A 16621-nucleotide genomic window follows, 5' to 3' on the forward strand; every position below is an offset into this window, starting at 1 on the left:
ATTTCATTTAAACCTTTTAATTCTCCTTTTAGGGTGAATGGCATTTTACTTTCAGAAATTATGGGTGGGTTCTTGATTCTGGTGTTTTAGCGTCCTACTCCTTAGAATCAAATTTTACTATGCATTGTGAATTTATATATTTTCAAGTGACAAAATCAAGATCATCTTTATTGCCCAGCCACCCTTTCTTTAGGCATTCCACTACCTTCCTGTCCCAGAACTTCAGCAATCTATATGCTTTGGTTTTCAACTTCATCACCAGTTGTGCTGATATTTTCATTTTGCAGACAAAGGAAATGAAGTCATAATACCTTGTTCTTCTTTCAGAGACTTTAGAAGACAGCTTTCCATTGACACTAGACCCTTCAGACCAGCCTCTGAAGGGAACCCTAGTGATGATCCTGATCCTCTGCCAGCACATCGTCAGGCGCTTGGAGAAAGGCTCTATCCACGTGTACAAGCAATGCAACCAGTATGTACACTGCACTTAGTTGTCACCCAACTGGCTGTGTGCCATTTTTATTTTTGAATTAAAGCTGGTATTTTAAAAAATTGTCAGCTCCTGAAAAATCATGTGGTTTGAGGACTGTAGTAAGAAGGAAGCTTGGGAGGGAAGATGGTTGCTGGAGGGTAACTATATATTATATAGCTTGAAATTTGTTACTTCCTAATTATGCTACCTTGGCATTCTATCTAATAAGTTCCTGTGTGCTAAAGAATTCTCTGTGCGTTGTATGTTGTATTTATTTGTACCCTCATTTGCACAAGTTATCATTACATTTTAAAGCAAACTTTTTATCTGTTACCAACCTGTAGCTAGAACACATTATAAATATTGTACTTTAGTGCCAATAAGAATGGCAAGGATTTTTTGAATGTTCTGTCAGATGTCTCTTTCATAATATGAAACAAACTAGTTGTGTTTTTTGTCTTTATACATAACTATATGTACATGTTATAGCAAAAGAAAAATAAAACAGAGAAACCCAATTTCTTTTAGTAAAGCCTGAGCCTTAAATATAAGCATCTTGATCTCTTTTCCTTCCTCTTCATTTCTTCCCTCCCTCTTTCTTTTTTCTACCCTAAATGAAAGAATGTTTCTGGCTCTCTGATAGTAAATAGAGTATTTGCATGTTTACTCATGAATATCAAAAGCGTTACAAAAAGGCTAGCCTTTTAGATATTAAACTAGCTTTAACAAGACTGTGCTAGTGCATGGACTATTCCTTCCTTACCAGAGTTCTCTATAATTAAGCTTCTAGTTTAATAAAATACCATACTGGTTCAGAAATTTTTGAATTGTTTTCTAAGTTTCTTGTATTCTCATATTTTGGGGGGGGTAAGATTGCTGATTTAGACAAGAGGTTTCAGAGAATAGGGGCAATTAACATTTATTCATCATTTACAGGCTTTTGCAAGTAAAATCACTGGCATGTTGTTGGAATTATCTCCAGCTCAGCTGCTGCTGCTTCTAGCAAGTGAAGATTCTTTGAGAGCAAGAGTGGATGAGGCCATGGAACTTATTATTGCACATGGACGGTAATGTGTACAATTGGGAAAGTATTTCAGTTTAAACATCAGCTACTTTATTATTAGGATATAGTTGCCACCATATCTTAGAATTTATTCTACAAAGCACAGGACTTGAAATGGCTTTTTAAATGGGTTAAAATCCATGATTGAGACAGCTGAGTTTCAAATGTATTAGAAAGGTAGAGTTTTAGCAGTCTCTTAGCATACTTGATATTTAGAAACTATAAGACGTGTATCTCAAATACTCCATAGAGTACCCCTCATGGCAGAAACCAAATACCTCAAGGAACTGGGGTATAATCCCTGAGTTCTTGCCATAAGCATGAAGTTTCTTTTAGGCCTCCTGATTTATCTTAATTCATGCAAGTTTTTGCTTTCCATTGTGTAATATATTTGTTTTAATATAAAAAATTTAAATATCTAACAGTTAACTTACCCTTTTCCATTGAGACGTTAGGAAGATATGTCATACTTATTCTATGCCTTCTATCCTGATGCTACTCTAATACCCAGTTTTAGGCTCTTTGAGGTCTTATTTTAGATGGAAATCTCTTTTTTTCCTAGTCATGATTTTGAATGAGGAACTTAGATATAATTCTAGAAGTAGAAAGGTAGGGGTAGGTTAAGCACTGAAACTAAATAGCTACTTTCCCGGTTTCAGAGACTGAATAGTGTAAGCCAAAGACTATTGCTAGAAATTTGTTTTCTTTGCTATTACTACTTTTCATCCCTAGACTTTGTGTGCTATATCTTTATTCCTTTTCTGTGTCTCTAGAGGTATCAGCATGTGATACAGCTTAGCCTATGATAGAAAAAATTGAGTTTTGTAAATATATGTAAGGTTTGCTAATTTAGTTACTGGATTGCCAGTAACATAAAATATTGATTGATTTCTTTACCTGGTTTAACAGTGAAGGTATTAGTATCCTAGAATAATACACTAAAAAACTAGATTCCACCTGACCAAGTGGTGGCACAGTGGATAGTGTTGACCTGGGATGCTGAGGACCCAGAGGTTGCGGGCTTGAGCATGTGCTCATCCAGCTTGAGCTTGGGATCATAGATATGACCCCATGGTCACTGGCTTGAGCAAGGGGTCACTGGCTCAGGTGGAGCCCCCCAGTCAAGGTACATATGAGAAAACAATCAATGAACAACTAGACGCAATGATGAGTTGATGCTTCTCATCTCTTTCCTTTCCTGTCTGTCCCTCTCTTGCTTTAAAAAAAAAAATTGATTCCTGTTGTGATTGTTTTCTGAACATTTTTCTGTTTACAGTGCTCCCTGGAGCTTAAGTTTCAGAATCCCTTTGAAGACCACATTTATTTTGTCTTAGCCTTTAGTTCATTATCATCAGTTATACACGAGCATCTATTGCTTTTTGTGTGTATGATTAGACTATAACTGTTCTGGATATTTGTTTACTTCAAAACTTAAAATTATAAATTCTTATAAGTTTAACTTCACATGTTTTCTCTACACTAAATTCTAGAAGTTTCAGTTATCTAGAATGTGAAAGACATTTTTTGTTTGATTTTAGGGAAAACGGAGCTGATAGTATCCTGGATCTTGGATTATTAGACTCCTCAGAAAAGGTACAGGTAAGGGATATTTTGTACATGTGCTAATAATAAACACTTGGAATTTGAATTACAGAAGGGAAGAAAAGACATTTATGAAGAAACTATGTTTCTAAATAAAACGCTTGATAACAGTAGGGAAAGAAACAAAGGTGTCATGTATGGAATCGAGTAATAAGATTGTCTTAATTTGCTTGACTTGTGGTGGCGCAGTGGATAAAGCGTCGACCTGGAATGCTGAGGTTGCCGGTTGAGGCCCAGTCAAGGCACATATGGGAGTTGATGCTTCCTGCTCCTCCCTCTCTTCTCTCTCCCCACTTATTTAAAAAAAAAAAAAAGATTGTCTTAATTAGGGTTCAGTGTAACCCCACTCACTGGAGCACAGCCTGAGTTAAGCTTTAAATTAGAGATACCATGAATTAATAGCAGAGGAAAGGCAATATGTAATTCTAGAGCACATTCCTCAAAGAAGCAGTGAGTGCCAAAGATGGAGACAAAATGTGACATGGTATAGCAGTAAGGAAGGCTTTTTAGTGCATGGTGCATTTCATTTTAAACTACCTGAGAACCTCATTGTCAGCCAAGGTGGAGCAAATCGAATCTAATTTTATCTCTTTCACTGCTTACAACTGAAAACTCTGGACATAATACAAAATGGAACTAACTGCCTGAGGATCATGAAAAGTAAACAGAAGCATACAGATTGTATTATTCTCTGCATTAAGACTAGAGAGAGATATCAAAACTTGAAAAATGTTGGAATGGCAGTGTTTTAAGGAGGGGAGAGTAAAGTTGATCATTGTTACTTCATCTTAGCTGGAAAGTAGAGCAAAGGCTTTGAGAACTAACCTACAGTAAACCACCGTCCAAGTCCCACACTACAAATAGTGAATATGCAGGGCAGGCCCTGAACGGTGTAATAAAGGGCTTTGGAAACTGAATTGATATTGGAACCACTGCACACAGAAGGTGACACCTTCTGAGTCTGAAGCCTTCTGGGTTGATTGCCTACTAGAGCCAAAATGTCAACATTCTTCATACCATTTTAACAAGACCCTGACTTTCACAACTTAACATTCAAAGTCCAGGATACACTGACCAGTCTCCCAGGGAAAGAACCAATAGATGCTAACTAAAATTACCCACTTGTTGGAATTATCAAAGCCTTTATATTTCATGTTCTATGAGGTAAAGGTAAACACTAAGAAATGACAAGATAGAGGTTCTAAGCAGAGAAATAGAAACCTAAGAAAATGAAAGGAAAAACTTAGAATTATAAATATAATGTCTGAAAGAAAAAAATTCACTGGGTAGGTCAATAGCATAATGAAGATGACAAAGGAAAGTGTCACTCAGTTTTAAAAGAGCTAGAAATGATCCATTCTGAAAAACAGATTTCAAACAAATATTTCAAGGACCATTTACTATCAGACAGTCATGTCATTGGAATATTCAGAAAAGAAAAGAGCTTGCTACAGAAAAAATATTTGAGGAAATAATAGCTAAAGCTTCCCAAATATGACATAAAACACATTTATAGATTCAAGAAGGTCAGTGAACTTAACAGGATAAATGAAAAAAACTATGTTCAGACACATTATAATCAAATGCTTTTGTGAAATGAAGCAGCCAAAGAACAGTGCCCTACAAAGAGGTAAACATTTGAAAAACTTATTTTACTCATCAAAAATTGTGAAGGTCAGAAGATAATGGAACATTATTCTTAAAGTGCTTTAAAAATCATCAATCCAGAATTCTATATCCAATGAAAATATCTTTAAGGAATTAAAGTGAAAGAAGCTACCAGAGTTTTATTAAGTGATTTTACTTAGATGAACAAGAAGTTAAAAGACTTAACATACATAAGCTTTGTATATCACAGTTCTGAACGGATGAATTAAAAAGTTTACCATTCCCATTTTACCCCCTTTGCCCTCCCTCCTGCCCCCCCTTTCCCTCTGGGACTTGCTACAGATAAGGTAGATACTTTATCTGTATCTTTGTGTTATGTATATATAAATTGGTTAATCCCTTCAGTTTCTTTGATCCTATCCCCTTCTCCTGGGGCTTACTACAGATAAGATAGATACTTTATCTGTATCTTTGTGTTATGTCTATAATTTGGATAATCCCTTCAGTTTCTTTGATCTGGTCCCCTCCTCCCCTGTCCCTCTGACAGCTGTCCATCTGTTCCCTGTGACCCTGCCTCTGTTTCTATTTTGTTAGTCCTCAGTATACTGTGTTCATTAGATTCCACATATGGCACGATGTGGGGGAGGGGGTGTTGAGGTTGTTATGTTGAATTTGGACACTTGAAACCATGTCAACACACTAAACTAAAAATAAAAATAAAAGTTTACTTTCAGTATGTCACACACATACATTTAAATATGAATGTTGCCCTACCTACCTGACTTCAGTTTGAGTGACTTCAGTTCATATGTTTTGTTTTTAAAATTAATCTTGGGACTTAAAATTTGATAACTTTTGTTATTAGGAAAACCGAAAACGTCATGGTTCTAGTAGAAGTGTAGTAGATATGGATCTAGATGATACAGATGATGGTGATGACAATGCCCCTTTGTTTTACCAACCTGGAAAAAGAGGATTTTACACCCCAAGACCTGGCAAAAACACAGAAGCAAGGTTGAATTGTTTCAGAAACATTGGCAGGTAAAACACCTCACATCTTATATTTGAATTTTAAAAAAATTTCAGTTAAAAAGACTTTGTAACATACATTATTTTAAAATGTGTATATACTCTGATTCATACTGATTAGAAATGAAGCTATAGAAAATTTCTCAAAGTACTATATATTTTATATGTATGTGAGGGATTATACATGTTCTAGAATTATTTTTTAATTTAAATATTTCCCTGTTTGTATTTTTAGAATTCTTGGACTATGTCTGTTACAGAATGAACTATGTCCTATCACATTGAATAGACATGTGATTAAAGTGTTGCTTGGTAGAAAAGTAAGTGATTTTAATGAACCGAACTGCTCTTAAAATTGCAAAAATTTTCTTTTACAAAATAATTATACTACCATACTGTTCATGGCATCTAATATTAAATTTTAAAGCATTATATCTATTGTAAATAATTTTCAAGCATTTTCTTTAATCACACCCACTGTTGTTTCCTATCAATACAGCAACATTCCATCTGACCCTGTTTAATTCTTAAAAGTATTTTAGCTAAAATGTTCTTGTGCAAAGAAGAACTGGAGTTAAAGTTTAGCCTTTAACAAAGTTTATGGAAAAAATCATTGAATCAAATAGACTCAAGTTTAATCCAGTGACATGATCTTCAGCAAGTTACTGCATTCCTTTGAGCATCAGATTTATCTTCTGGAATTAATGTACCATATTTTATAATTATTGTCAAGAGTAAATAGAATTCATATTTAGTTTAGGACCAGTTGTTCAGCATAATCATTGTTTAATAGTGCTGGTGTTTGCAAATCCATTATTTTGGAACTTAAAAGTACACTGTGGCTTCACAACATTTTTTCAAAATGCTACACTTTTCATACCTTAAAAATTAAATGTTTCATCTGAACCAAAGATTTATTAAATTTTACCTCCTTATATTAGTTATTACATATTTAGTGGAAGATTATTCTTCATCAGTATATTTTCAAATTATTCTTTATCATAGATTTTAATTTACTAATGAATCCATTAAAGACGTTTCTTTCATAATTTTCATATAATTACTTTCTTAGGTCAATTGGCATGATTTTGCTTTTTTTGACCCTGTGATGTATGAGAGTTTGCGGCAACTTATCCTTGCTTCTCAAAGTTCAGATGCTGATGCTGTTTTCTCAGCAATGGATTTGGCATTTGCAATTGACCTGTGTAAAGAAGAAGGTGGAGGACAGGTAAAGCAATTACGTAGTTTTTTGGTTCTGGCAAGAGAATTTGGTGTGTTTTGCTTGTTTTATACAGAAACAATTTAGATAGGAGCCAAGAAAGAGACATACATACACAGAAAAGATGCAGGAGATTAACAGAGATAGGGAGAGACTGAGAGAGATTGAGAGGCAGAAGCTTTTTGTACTTATTTACCCCTAAAATGTTTGTATCTCTTAGATACTTGTCAGACACAGAACTGTTTTTAGATTAAAAATTTGGGATATTGTTTTAGAAGCTGTTAACTTTTTGCTTTGAAAAAACTTCTTTTAAATGGCACTGCTAACTTTTTCACAGGTTGAACTTATTCCTAATGGTGTAAATATACCAGTGACTCCCCAGAATGTGTATGAGTATGTGCGGAAATACGCAGAGCACAGAATGTTGGTAGTAGCAGAACAGCCATTACACGTAAGTGTTTCTAAAAAGTGTTACTGTACTTGATCTAAGGAGGTTGTATGTGTCTTCCTGTGTGGTAAACTAGCTCAGTGTATATTCAGCTTGCCTATAAAAGGTCAACATTTTTAAACCAAAGTGAATTTGCCTGACCTGTGGTGGTGCAGTGGATAAAGCGTCGATCTGGAAATGCTGAGGTCGCCGGTTCAAAACCCTGGGCTTGCCTGGTCAAGGCACATATGGGAGTTGATGCTTCCAGCTCCTCCCCCCTGTCTCTCTCTCCTCTTTCTTTCCTCTCTAAAATGAATAAATAAAATAAAAAAATAAAAATATATTAAACCAAAGTGAATTTATTCACAATGTAAATTACACCTGAATCCAGGCCTATTATTCACATTCTTGTAGATGGAACTACTTGGGAAAACCATGTAATTATCAGAAAGTTAATTTGATGGGTAAAGTTTGGAAAGGATGTTTGTGGGATTGAAATGACTACTATTTTGGGCTCCGATGACCACCCATTCTTTTGCTGACCTACGAGATGGACTCCTAGGACTCAGAAGCAGTTGTGCTCATAGTTATAGTTTATTATAGCAAAAGGCCTCTCAGCAAGGGGAAAAATTACATTAGGCAGTGTATGGAGGCATCCAGGTGCAGGCTTCCAAAGTTCTCAGTGATCACACTTCTTCCTCCAGCAGGGAATTACAGCAACACATGTACAGTGTTTCTGCTTAGGGAAGCCTGCTTAACAGTCAGCCTAGGGTTAAGTGGAGGCCAGTCCCGTAAGCATATTCCTGCCTGCACAACCTGTCATGATTACTGAAAAATCAGACTCCCAGAGGAAAGCACGTGTTTGTTGTAAATCACATTGTTTGCACAATCTAGGCAAGCTGTATAGCAGTTGTTCATTGCTCCAGACATTCAAAACAGCCACATCGGTTAGTAATATAGGGAATATTGCAGAAACCACATTCCCAGATGCCAGCCAGGGCCAGTCAGGCCCTTCTAGGATATGTTTGTTTATGTAAATTTAGGATTGGTAGTATCAAGTGTTTCTGATCCTTAGGCTGGGAATAACTGTGCAGGATCTGGAATCGTACTGTCAAGGTTCAAATCAGGGTGCAGCACCCTCAAGCTGTGTGACATTAGCAAACGACTAAAGTCCTTTGTGCCTTGGTTCCCTCCTGCAAAATGAGGATAGGATTAAATAAATTTAATACAGTTGGCACATGATGATTTCTCAATAAGCTTCTAGATTTGGGGTTTTGTTGGGGAAGTTTGTTTTGTCATTACCAAATCTATCCTAGGATGTTGACAGAATAGCACATTTCACAGATTGAAACTATTCTTAATTATTAATGACTATCCTGGTTGTTACTAACAAGGTTTAAAAAACTATTAGTTAATGGCTGGTATGTAATACTACTTCACGTTTGAAATGAAGCCTGTTCATAATGCCTCTTCCCCCTCTTTGCCTCTGTTTTTGAATCTATTATTAAGAAATTAAAAAGAGGCCCTGGCCAGTTGGCTCAGTGGTAGGGTGTCGGCCTGGCGTGCAGAAGTCCCGGGTTCGATTCCCAGCCAGGGCACACAGGAGAAGCGCCCATCTGCTTCTCCACCCCTCCCCCTCTCCTTCCTCTCTGTCTCTCTCTTCCCCTCCCGCAGCCGAGGCTCCATTGGAGCAAAGATGACCCGGGCGCTGGGGCTGGCTCCTTGGCCTCTGCCCCAGGCACTAGAGTGGCTCTGGTCGCAACAGAGCGACCCCCCGGAGGGGCAGAGCATCGCCCCCTGGTGGGCAGAGCGTCACCCCTGGTGGGCGTGCCGGTGAATCCTGGTTGGGTGCATGCGGGAGTCTGTCTCTCCGTTTCCAGCTTCAGAAAAATACAAAAAAAAAAAAAAAAAATTAAAAAGAGAACTTAAAGTTTTTCTTTATGTTTTAAGATGAAAAATAGTATTTTTAGAGAAATTGGCTGCTAAAATTAGATATTGGGCTTTAACAATAAATGCTACATGAAAAAGTACTGATAGTAATAAAAGGATAACTTTTGAAATTCTTTAGGCAATGAGGAAAGGTCTACTGGATGTGCTTCCAAAAAACTCGTTAGAAGATTTAACAGCAGAAGATTTTAGGCTTTTGGTAAATGGCTGTGGTGAAGTTAATGTGCAAATGCTGATCAGTTTTACCTCTTTCAATGATGAATCAGGTATGAAATTTTTGAAATGTTTATTTAAGGAATAAGCTACATAGATTGGTTAGTCAGCATTTTCTGAATTTCTAGTTTTTAGACATGTTTACCGGGCTTTGGAAATACTTTATCACTTAAGTGCTTAAAAGGTGTTTTTACATTATTTTTTAAAATATGTGATTATGGCTTAGCATTAGGTTTTTTATTGCTTAATTTTCTAGATTTTTAAAGACTATATGGTTTGTAAAAAAGTAAAAATTCCTTGTGGTGAGCAACTGGATGAAAAGGATTTTGTATATTAAGAAAAAACAATCCATGTAAACTATTTCATTGAACTTCCCTGATTTATGTCTCTTAAACTCTCTAATTAAAGAATTTGACTACGTGATGTTTGCTTTGTAGAACTAGACCCAAAGACATAGCAGCACACAAACACATGAAGAATCTAGTAAGGATAAAGAGAAGTAGTGATAATCCTCCTAGAATAACATTTACCTTCAGTGCTTGATATTCTGCAACTCATTCTTTTCAAAGTCCTGTAGTCTAGGAATAGACTTTTTAGCTGTGACTACACAATAAAACACTGGAAACTATGAACTTCATTATGTGAGGATTATACCTATAGTCCAGGATTATTGCATGCATTGAAGGTACCATTTTTCCCCCTTTATTTTTCATACTTTACAAATAGTTTCAGCAAATTATAGTAAGTTAAAGTTGGATTAATTTTGTTTCTCCTTCATGCTTGACAGTATAGGTCATTGTATAACAGTTTTTATGCTACTTTTAAATATAGTTTTCAATACTTCTTAGATAAGAATGTGTCTCATTTACAAGTTAGAAACCTAGAAGGGGAAAGAATGTATCCAAAGATATTCCATGTATGATCCTCAGATCAGAAGCATCATTGAAGCTTTCTAGCAATGCAGAATTTCTGGTCCCTTTCCTCTCTCTTCCCCCTAGACCTAGTGATAAGAATCTGCATTTTAGATCCCCAAGTGATTTGTAAACTCATTAAAATTGGAGAAGCACTGGCTTCAGATCATGAGCAGAATTGTGACTTCAGATCATGAGCAGAATTGTGACTTACAGATGGGATTAAAGTCATGTGATTATCAATTTTGAGACTGGTGGTTCCTTTTTCTTATCTTGGTCATCTTGAGTCATGGTTGACTAATAAAAAACTATAGAGGTTTTACATGATGCAAATTGTCCTGACTTCCTGTATTAGGAATTAGACATAAATAACATTTTAATTATATTTATATTTATATATAATTATGTATATTAAATATATATTTAGAGTAGAAATGCATTAAAATATAACTATTGATATAATATATTGAATTTATATTCTTCATTCTTAGGAGAAAATGCTGAGAAGCTCTTGCAATTCAAGCGTTGGTTCTGGTCAATAGTAGAGAAGATGAGCATGACAGAACGACAAGATCTTGTAAGTTAAGCTCACAGAATTTGTAGAAGAAAATATGAAACTTTAAAATACTGTGTATGATAGCCTTTCATTTTAAGTTTGTAATGGTTAATTTTAGCTAAAGAAATTACAGAAGGTTAAAAATAACAGGTAATTTTGTTTTTCTGCTCTACAACAGAACACTTTAAGTATTAATAAAGCTGTAAGTAAACTGAAATAAATACATCTTAGCTTTTTTTTTTTTTTTTTTTTAAGTAAGACAGGAAGGGAGAGAGATGAGAAGCATTGACTCATAGTTGCTTCATTTTAGTTGTTCATCGATTGCTTCTCATTTGTGCCTTGACTGGGGGGCTCTAGCTGACCCAGTCAATGATCCCATGCTCAAGCCAGCAACCTCAGGGTTTCAAACCTGGGACCTCGGTGTCCCAGGTCAATGTTCTATCCACTGCACCACCACCAGTCAGGCTATCTTAGCTATTCATATGACATTGTTAGTTCCAGAAGATCATACTAGCTTGTTGTTGGGTAATGGCTTTTTTCCAGATAGTGCTTACATATGTTGGCTGCTCCTTTTATACATCCTTCATCCTTGTGGCCAGTAGCAAGCCTTCGCAAAACTTCTGAAAAGTATAGCATCTTGATTGCTATCTGTACACTAGAGTATCTTAATTGTGATATATGGATGTTAAACCTATCCTTTTCACCCTCATTGCTTATTAATTTAGAAGCATAAATTAAATAATATTAACTTTGATCATAGTAAAGTCTATCCTAAAGCCAGTGGAATCTATGTCCAAGAATATCGATAGCCAAATCAACCTGTCCGTTACTCTGGAATAAAGGGAGGTCTCCACTAGACTTTCTTGTAGAAATTCGAGGGACATTTCCCCTGCTGAACCAACCTTAGTTCCCAGTAGTGTAGACTAGACTGCTCATGGATATACATATAAAAGTGATTCCATTTCTAGATATATACCCTAGGCCCTGGCCGGTTGGCTCAGCGGTAGAGCGTCAGCCTAGCGTGCGGAGGACCCGGGTTCGATTCCCGGCCAGGTCACACAGGAGAAGCGCCCATTTGCTTCTCCACCCCTCCGCCGCGCTTTCCTCTCTCTCTCTTCCCCTCCCGCAGCCAAGGCTCCATTGGAGCAAAGATGGCCCGGGCGCTGGGGATGGCTCTGTGGCCTCTGCCTCAGGCGCTGGAGTGGCTCTGGTCGCAACATGGCGACGCCCAGGATGGGCAGAGCATCGCCCCCTGGTGGGCAGAGTGTCGCCCCTGGTGGGTGTGCCGGGTGGATCCCGGTCGGGCGCATGCGGGAGTCTGTCTGACTGTCTCTCCCTGTTTCCAGCTTCAGAAAAATGAAAAAAAAAATAATAGATATATACCCTAATTTTATTTGAGAGAGGGAAATGGTTACTTGGGCAGGGAATAACTTACTTGGGGAGAGGGTCCTGCTTTTAGACTGCTTAATCTTTTTTTTTTTTTTAAACATGTTTTTAAATTTTTTATTTTATTTATTCATTTTTTTAGAGAGGAGAGATGGGGGGGAGAGAGAGAGACAGAGAGGGAGAGAGAGGAGAGAGAGAAGGGGGAGGAGCTGGAAGCATCAACTCCCATATGTGCCTTGACCAGGCAAGCCCAGGGTTTCAAACTAGCGACCTCAGCATTTCCAGGTCGACGCTTTATCCACTGCACCACCACAGGTCAGGCTAGACTGCTTAATCTTTATATGTACACACCCTCTGCCCAATCCTTCCATTATTTCTTCACCAGTATTTCAGTTCAGCAGTCATAGCTGTCATCAGCTTCTGTTCTTGACTTAGCCATCCTAGTGATTTCCACTTAGATTGTTCCCTAGGTAAATTCTATATAATTGATTCCATATAATTTGACTTTTACTTGTGGACCCTAACATCTCTACCAGTGCTAATACCATAACTGTCTTTGTTGCTTTCAGGAGTGCCTCAATAGCTTGTTAGAGATATATACCACTTGTAGTTAATCTTTAGATTTGGGGACTTCGTTTCTCTGTAACAGGCAACATATTAGTTCCGTAAGATTTACCAGAAACAGAAATAGAAATGATTGGCTATCTGGTATATTCTAGGGTATATATTATCTATTTCCTAGTTTTGATTTTCTGCTGTTTTTAAACCAATACACCCTCTGTCCAGTTAGTCAAATTAAATCTCATTGCAATTTCTTCTTTTCCTGGAAGACAAATATGCTAACTCTTCAGTCTTGAGAGAGAGAGACACATACAATTTCTATACATATAAGGACCTCAGTATTTCCTATCAACAGCTTTTACTTGCAAGCCTCACTATTTAAACGCCTATATAAAAATTCTTAGGGCTTATGCAGTACATCAAGGTGTCTTTTCCTTCTCCTCTAGCTTTATCCTGATGTGTCAGAGGGGAAGTGCTGACGGTTATAAGAATATAACAGGGTCTCCCCAACTGTACTACCTTGAATTATTAATTCCTGCAAATTATAGGCTTTGTAGAGTTACTGGACTTCTCATAAAACTATGCTTCAGGAAATGACAAATTAGTTCATTTAGGTTTCCTAGTCACTCTGGGATATTGGATATATTTGTCTGTTTAGCTGGTGCAATGTAAATGCATTAGATTTGAAAAGCTTTACCTTAAGAAATAGGCACTGTTTTATTATCACTGAAGGTATGGTATGTATGTATATGTGTGTGTGTGTGTGTGTGTGTGACACACACACCAGTGAGGAATGGTATGTATTAATAAAAATAAGTATTATAGGAAAACATATCCTTTGTTATCATATTTAAGTAAAGTAGAAGTTAACATTTATCTTATGTCACACAAAGTATTATAGATGTGTAGTAAAACTCAATGTTAATATGGTTTGTTGCAAGGATTTTGATGTATGGTAGATGTTCCTGTTAATTACTGTTATAAAGTAATTCTGTATCACAATATAGCACTGAAAATACTGGGTTGGTTTGCTAGTAGATAAAATGCAAAATATCTTTTTTTTTATTACCTTTGAATTTTGAACCTTTTTTGGAGGGGAGGCTTTGTGCATTTTTCCATTAAGAGATATTCCATGGGAAAAAAGATATTCCATACAATTTAGCCACTGGAAAGGCCCTTCGAGAACATTTAGTCCAACATCCTTTTGTAACAGATGAGAAACTGAGTGCCTGAAATATAGCCACTTTTCTATATATCTGACACTTTTTTCCTTTAACCCTGAACTTTTCCTTTCAGTTCAAGAAATAAATTTAAAACCTAGTCAGAAGAATAACTTTTTGTAAGTTTTAATACAGGAACGGGGCTCTGTGTATAGTGCCAGAATTAAGGATTGAATGCTAATCTGTTAAAAGCCCAAATTACAACTATTATATTCCTGTTTAGGTTTACTTTTGGACATCAAGCCCATCATTACCAGCCAGTGAAGAAGGATTTCAGCCTATGCCCTCAATCACAATAAGACCACCAGATGACCAACATCTTCCTACTGCAAACACTTGCATTTCCCGGCTTTACGTCCCACTGTATTCCTCTAAACAGATTCTCAAACAGAAATTGCTACTCGCCATTAAGACCAAGAATTTTGGTTTTGTGTAGACTATAAAAAGTGTGTACTGCTGTGTAATATTCTAGCTAATTTTGTAGATTTTTTTCCATTTGTCTATAAAAGTTTATGGAAGTCAATGCTGTCACACCCCCTGGAGGTACCTTAAAGAGATTAAATGCAAACATTCCTTGCTGAGTTTGTAGTATAAAGACCTGAGGAGCACTAGCAACATTGACTGTAATGTTTGCTAGTCAACAACTTTTGGGTCTAACCCCAGCCAAAGATGACAGCAGAACAACATAATTTACACTGTGATTTATCTTTTTGCTGAGGGGAAAAATGTAAAATGTTCTGAAAATTCACTGCTGCCTTTGTGGAAAGTGTTTCAGCAAAGGTTCTTGTATAGAGGGAATAGGGAATTTCAAAATAAAAAATTAAGTATGTTCTGTGTTTTCATTTTAACTTTTTTATGGTGTTTAATTTGTGGTTGGCTGCAATTGTGTATCATGTATATGGAACTTGTAAAAAAGTTCTGGACATTCAGATCTTAGAGATAAAATCACTTTTACCTATAAAAACCACTTATTGCGGTTTATTTTGGCTGCATTGAGCTCTAGGATATTAAATGATATCACTAATATTTTGCATGTAATTGTTCTTTTGAATGAGGGCACTTTTTGTACATATGATGGGGCCAATGCACAATACTTGATCACAATCAACTTTTTTCTTTGTATCCCTATTTCAATGAGCAGTCAGTCAGAAGGTTACTGCACTTCAGTTCTAACTAGACATTTGTACTAAGGTATTTTCAGTTATGTAAACTCAGCCTGGGCACTTTCTGATAACTGTAAAATGTTTTATAAGATCATGATTATTGAAGATACATTTTGGAAAATTTTAAATGTTCGTGAGCAGCTTAACTACTTTTGTATCTAGCCTTTTTTAAGTATCTTGTTACATTTACTTTTTTAAATAAAGAAATTACAGAAGAAATGTCAAGTAATATTGAAGAAACAATAGTTTTTATTTATATAGTTGTACATTTTTAAACTAAGGGCAATACACTGACACGGTTATGTGCATAAAAATTTTTGATTTAGAGAACTGAAAGTTTATATACATATGGACTATATATAAGAAACAAGAAAATCAGTCCACATTTTACAGTTAGCAGAGAATCCTGAATGGCACTGGCCAGGCCACCTTTTCTTTTTACACATGGGGGAAGCAAACGGGACCCTTACTTAGCATAGGAAGTTACCTCATTTACACTTAATAACCAAGAGACAGGTTCTTTTTTGATGACCCATTAATTATGTAGCCTAGAACCAATATCTCTAAATTCCTGTGGTTTTAGTAGATGTATTCAATGGCATAATAAGGAACATTGTTTTCTTTATGAAGTCTTCAATAAAGTGAATTAAACTAGCCACTTTACATACTGAAAATGAGGAGAGAAATTCTATGGAATCTCCCACCTTTCAGTTCCTTCATAGGACTCCTGGCCTTCAGGATATTCTTCGTGTTCAAAGGCACTACACTTTTATTAGATTAAAACTTCCTTCAGAAGACTGAACCACATAATATTCTCAGCCCTGCTGATGTAATAAATATTAAAACCTAAAATGATAGTGAAACTCATTGTATTACACAAAACTTAAACAACATGCTATGTTAGAGTGTGTAAATTAACCAAAGGTTATTTCACAAAGACATTGGTTTTTATATTTTAATGCTATTTCTGAGTAAATGAAATAGTAGTTAGATAAAGAGGTCATGATCATTGATATGTCTGAAATAGATAAAATTTATATATCATCTTAACTTCTGTATGCACATTCTGGGATTGATAAAATATAAAATGAGAACAAACTAGATAATGATTAGGACATTTGAAACCCTAATTGTGAACTTATTTTTAATAATTACTGAGAGAATGATAATACTTAAAATAATGCTAAATGTCTTAAGTCTTCCTAAATCAAGATTTTGCTTAAAATGCTTTTAGGAATATTAAA

General features: G+C 36.0%; 1 protein-coding gene across 5 annotated transcripts in view; it reads left to right on the forward strand.

Annotated features, from left to right (window-relative positions):
- The window catches only part of UBR5 (ubiquitin protein ligase E3 component n-recognin 5), a 146796-nt gene extending 130435 nt beyond the window's left edge, over positions 1-16361 (forward strand). For 4 of the 5 annotated variants that reach the window (XM_066265918.1, XM_066265922.1, XM_066265919.1 and 1 more), the window contains exons 50-59: positions 328-472; positions 1409-1539; positions 3074-3134; positions 5611-5786; positions 6010-6094; positions 6847-7002; positions 7331-7444; positions 9489-9633; positions 10983-11068; positions 14438-16361. In XM_066265918.1, coding sequence (XP_066122015.1) covers positions 328-472; positions 1409-1539; positions 3074-3134; positions 5611-5786; positions 6010-6094; positions 6847-7002; positions 7331-7444; positions 9489-9633; positions 10983-11068; positions 14438-14650 — 1312 coding nt within the window. In that variant the 3' untranslated portion in view covers positions 14651-16361. The remainder of the gene's footprint in view (positions 1-327; positions 473-1408; positions 1540-3073; positions 3135-5610; positions 5787-6009; positions 6095-6846; positions 7003-7330; positions 7445-9488; positions 9634-10982; positions 11069-14437) is intronic. The other variant, XM_066265920.1, reaches the window with a different exon arrangement.
- Positions 16362-16621: the final 260 nt, after the last annotated feature.

This window comes from Saccopteryx bilineata, chromosome 3, assembly GCF_036850765.1.
Source record: "Saccopteryx bilineata isolate mSacBil1 chromosome 3, mSacBil1_pri_phased_curated, whole genome shotgun sequence".
NCBI lineage: Eukaryota > Metazoa > Chordata > Mammalia > Chiroptera > Emballonuridae > Saccopteryx > Saccopteryx bilineata.